The 4,057-nt window shown below is 38.7% G+C and overlaps 1 protein-coding gene across 1 annotated transcript in view; it reads right to left on the reverse strand.

Annotated features, from left to right (window-relative positions):
• The window catches only part of LOC105061028 (protein argonaute 16), a 20,131-nt gene extending 16,299 nt beyond the window's left edge, over window positions 1-3,832 (reverse strand). Inside the window, 8 exon segments of the mRNA XM_073254729.1 lie at window positions 70-257; window positions 404-501; window positions 622-719; window positions 807-943; window positions 1,061-1,282; window positions 1,780-1,982; window positions 2,071-2,302; window positions 3,693-3,832. Coding sequence (XP_073110830.1) covers window positions 70-257; window positions 404-501; window positions 622-719; window positions 807-943; window positions 1,061-1,282; window positions 1,780-1,982; window positions 2,071-2,301 — 1,177 coding nt within the window. The 5' untranslated portion in view covers window position 2,302; window positions 3,693-3,832.
• Between the last annotated feature and the right edge of the window lie 225 nt (window positions 3,833-4,057).

A 4,057-nucleotide genomic window follows, 5' to 3' on the forward strand; every position in this document is an offset into this window, starting at 1 on the left:
GAAATATATAATGTAATGTAACAGTTGAAGTTCAGAACAGAGCTTGCTTGTAAAACTTGGTGAAGCAACATGAATAGGAAATCATCTTGAAAACCTCAACAGGAAGGTAATTAGGGCGCTTTGGTTTTCCCACATCAAGGCAGGGCATATTGGCTGACCATGTCAACTCAATCTTGCGGCTGTTGACAAAGTAATCATACACAGTAACCTCCACGATCTGACCTTCTCCATTGCCATCTCTGACTTTCATTGGAAAGCTATGTGCAAGAGAAGAAATAATTCAAAAATTTTAATATCTTAAAAATGGCGGATGGGGAGGACGACAATTAGAAGAGAAACGATGTATGGTTACAGTAGAATACAAAGAGGCAGACAGATGACAACAATAAAATTAAAGACATACTGTTGCTGGTTGCATGGCATCTCGCTTATCCCTATGATCTTAAATTCCAAGTTATTGTGCCTAGTCTTGATTCTCATATTTTTCAGCATTCGTTTAGCCTGTAAAGTTTGAGATAACATGTGATAAAAACATCCATTACTGAAACATGACTTAGCCATTAGAGAAATCATATGCATTAACAATAGAAATATACTGTCATATGCTGAGAATTTGCACACCTTCACCCAGTCAACTTGACGAGGATCCTTAACGCCCTGGTTGGCCAGCAAAAAGTCCACGACTGGACCAGGTTTCATAATCATTGTAGTGGAAACATCTGGGCAAAGCAAAGCAAAAAACTGAATCAGAAACCAAATATTTGAATATATAACTGCAGTGAAACTTTCTTTGAGAGAAACCATACCCATGTTTAATGACAAACCACCTAGAGTGGTGCGAAAGCTTGAGTGGAAACCTCGGCAGCCCGCGACACCACCACCCAAGTCACAGAAGTTTGTATGTTCACCATTGAAAAAAGATTGTCTAACAAGGAGGCAACCCCTGTGCCCAGACAAGTAGAATTTTTAAAATTTAAAGAAGTCAAGTATGAATAAAGCAGAAAGACAAATAGTTCTAAGCTGAATTAGGATGTGTGTGTGTGTGTGTGTGCACACGCACCTTTTGGCCTGTTGTTGTCTTAATATGATGTCTAGAACTCTCAAAGCATCCTGGGTGTGTTCCGACTCACTTCCTTTAAGAGCAAGTGCAATGGAGTTCAAGGGAATCTTAGCAGCATAACTTATTTCTATGTTAAACTTCTTTGCAAGGCGTGAATGCTTTGATCGCTTCCGATCACCTTCACTGGGGCTAGCATTACCTGGACTTAAACCACCAACCCTCCTACAAAAGAAAAGAAAGAAAGGGAGAAAAAGAATAAATCATCTGGAAATTTTTTAACAATATCCTTTTCATCTCATTCAACGACAGTCCTCTCTTGATGTCCTTAACCACAAGTAGACCTCTAGCACAATGCAGCATGCCCGGTTAGTTCGCAGCCACTTGCGCTCCTTAACTACAAGTGCCCACCACAGCCACGTTTTTTTTCTGGATTTACTCAACTACCACATTCAAGTTCTTGCTTTTCTAATTATTTACCATGTCATCACCAAATTCAGCCATTTTCTTTGATAAAGAATGTGCAATGCAAGTGTTCATAGTACAATGCATGCTGCGCCAATGTGGCAGTCTGAGAGTTAACGCATTTAAATTACTAGAGGAGCAACCATCTACATAATGAGATAAAAGCAATCCTCATCAATAGAACACCCTAATCATCAGAAGATCTACCAGTTTAACAAATAAACCTGAAATGTGGCAGTAATAATTAAACTATGTACCTCAGTGATGATTCTTCTAAGACAACTGTGAACTCAAAATTGTTCTGAGGAAGAGGACCAACAGTGAATAAGCTCTTCTCTCCATCATAAGCGAACTCCTTCCCAGCAAGCTCAGAACTGTAAGTCTGATAAAGCTTGTCCATGATTTTTCGTCCCATCCCCTTAGCCTCTACAGCATGCTTATCTTCAGATTTGATAGTAACCTGCAAAGAGTAGGAGGCAAGTACAGCCATACTTAGCTGAAGAAGAACCTACAGTGCTTGAAAAGACATAGATGCATATCAGACATACGGTATAGTGGTAGAAAGCTGCATCTTGGGCAGTAAATCTAACACTGAAGTGGTTCGAGAGCAACTGGATGTGCCGTCCACCAGAACCAAAACCACACCTCACCATCGGAGAGCGCTTCAGATGTTCTGGTCTTGGAGAAGGCTCAGCCTTTATTGGGACAACATGTGGTGGTATGACTGGTGGCGGAGGGGGCAAGCCTTCTTTCCCAACTTCATCCTCAGGTGAAGCCATGCTACCAGAATTTTAGAAAATAGAGCAGTGAACCACAAAAATTTTTTCAAAATAACAACCACAGTGTTAAGCATACCACAAGATAACATTGATATGCTAGATTATATTGTCACTCCCACCATTCCTGATAAAATTAACCAAACAACAGAGGCGAACATAGACTATCTAAAGTAGAAGAAAATATAAAATAAAACAACACAGAATTAAATGCACAAAATCAACATTTATTTATCAATCCAGTTATATCGAAGGATCCCAGTCTAGAAGGAATTGAAAACACAAGAAAGACAGAGCTGAATCAGCATTAAATAGCTTTTCCATGGAAAACACTAATAATCACTGCATGCAATAAGATGACATCGGATATAAAAGAACAATGACAAAAAATAAAACTACAACCAGCAACGACATTACATAGGTTTGTATTTCTCAAAAGTTTTAGATCGAAAGAATCCAATCATAAAAGAACTCAACAGACTGTAACAGAAGCAACTAAAACCACCATGCATCCCTATTTGCAAACCAGAAATCATCTAAGCTCTATACATCTAACACTCGTAGAACATAAGTAAAGCAGCATACAATAGCCTTTGATGACCAAGGCCACCACGAATCCCTGCGTGCAAACAAGAAATCATCTAAGCTCTATGCAACTACAAACGTAAAACAGAAGGAAACTGTAAATCAGCATCCAAACAGCCTTACGACAACCCAAAACATTCATGTAAACCAGAAATCATCTAAACTGTACGCGTCATCTAAATAGCATTTCCTTGACCAAAAACACCACGAGCCCCTACGATCAAACCAGGAATCACCGAACCTCTAACCACCTAGCACCCATAATTTCCATGACCAAAACCACGAATCCCTACCGTGCAAACGAGAATCTAGACTCTATACATCGGAAACGAAAGAATTGAAGGAAAACAAGAATAACGATAGAAATGGAGAAAAATCATATATCAAGATTCACATATCAATAGGCCCGATTCGCGTCCAAACCGCCAGAAAACTCTAAACTAATAAAAGACGGGAGGCCTTAATCTCCCTTTCAATCAAAACAAGGAAAACGCCTGAAAACAGAGACAAAAGCAAAACAATGTAGATGACCAAAACCACAGCGGTCGAAGGAAGAAAACTTGCAATCCATGACAGAAAAACAAAGCAAAAAATGGAGCGTATGAACTAGAACTCCTATGAGAAGAAAGGAGAAAAACGGAACAAAATCATCTACGCCATCAATACATCAAAAATCATAAAGCAATAGATCGAGAGAAAGAAAACAGGAAAGATTCATAAAAAAGAATCCATCAAACTTTTGATCCAAACAGGCATAAGTTTTAAGAGAAAGAGCTAAAATAAGAGAACGGATCCAAGCGATGGAAGACCTCAGAGAAAGACGAATCCTCTTACGCCTTCAAGAAAGGAAGGAGAAGACGAAGGCTCCTTTGCTCTCTCTGTTTCTATATCTCGGTCTCCGCGATGGAGAACGGAGGGAAGAAAAGGAGGGAAACTAAAGGTCGCTTAAGAGCGCATAATTCTGGTGACGTCCTTATAGGATATATATATATATATATATATATATATAAAAGAATTCAAGGAAAATTAGGGCTTCTTTATTCAAAAAAATACGACGTGTCATTAGGGTTTCATGATTTAGTAAAATGATTTCGAATATATATATTATTATTATAAAAATATATATGTATTCATCAATAACCGTCTTTTGGAGGACTCTCCTCTCCTTATGCTC

The sequence above is a fragment of the Elaeis guineensis genome, chromosome 1, assembly GCF_000442705.2.
Source record: "Elaeis guineensis isolate ETL-2024a chromosome 1, EG11, whole genome shotgun sequence".
NCBI lineage: Eukaryota > Viridiplantae > Streptophyta > Magnoliopsida > Arecales > Arecaceae > Elaeis > Elaeis guineensis.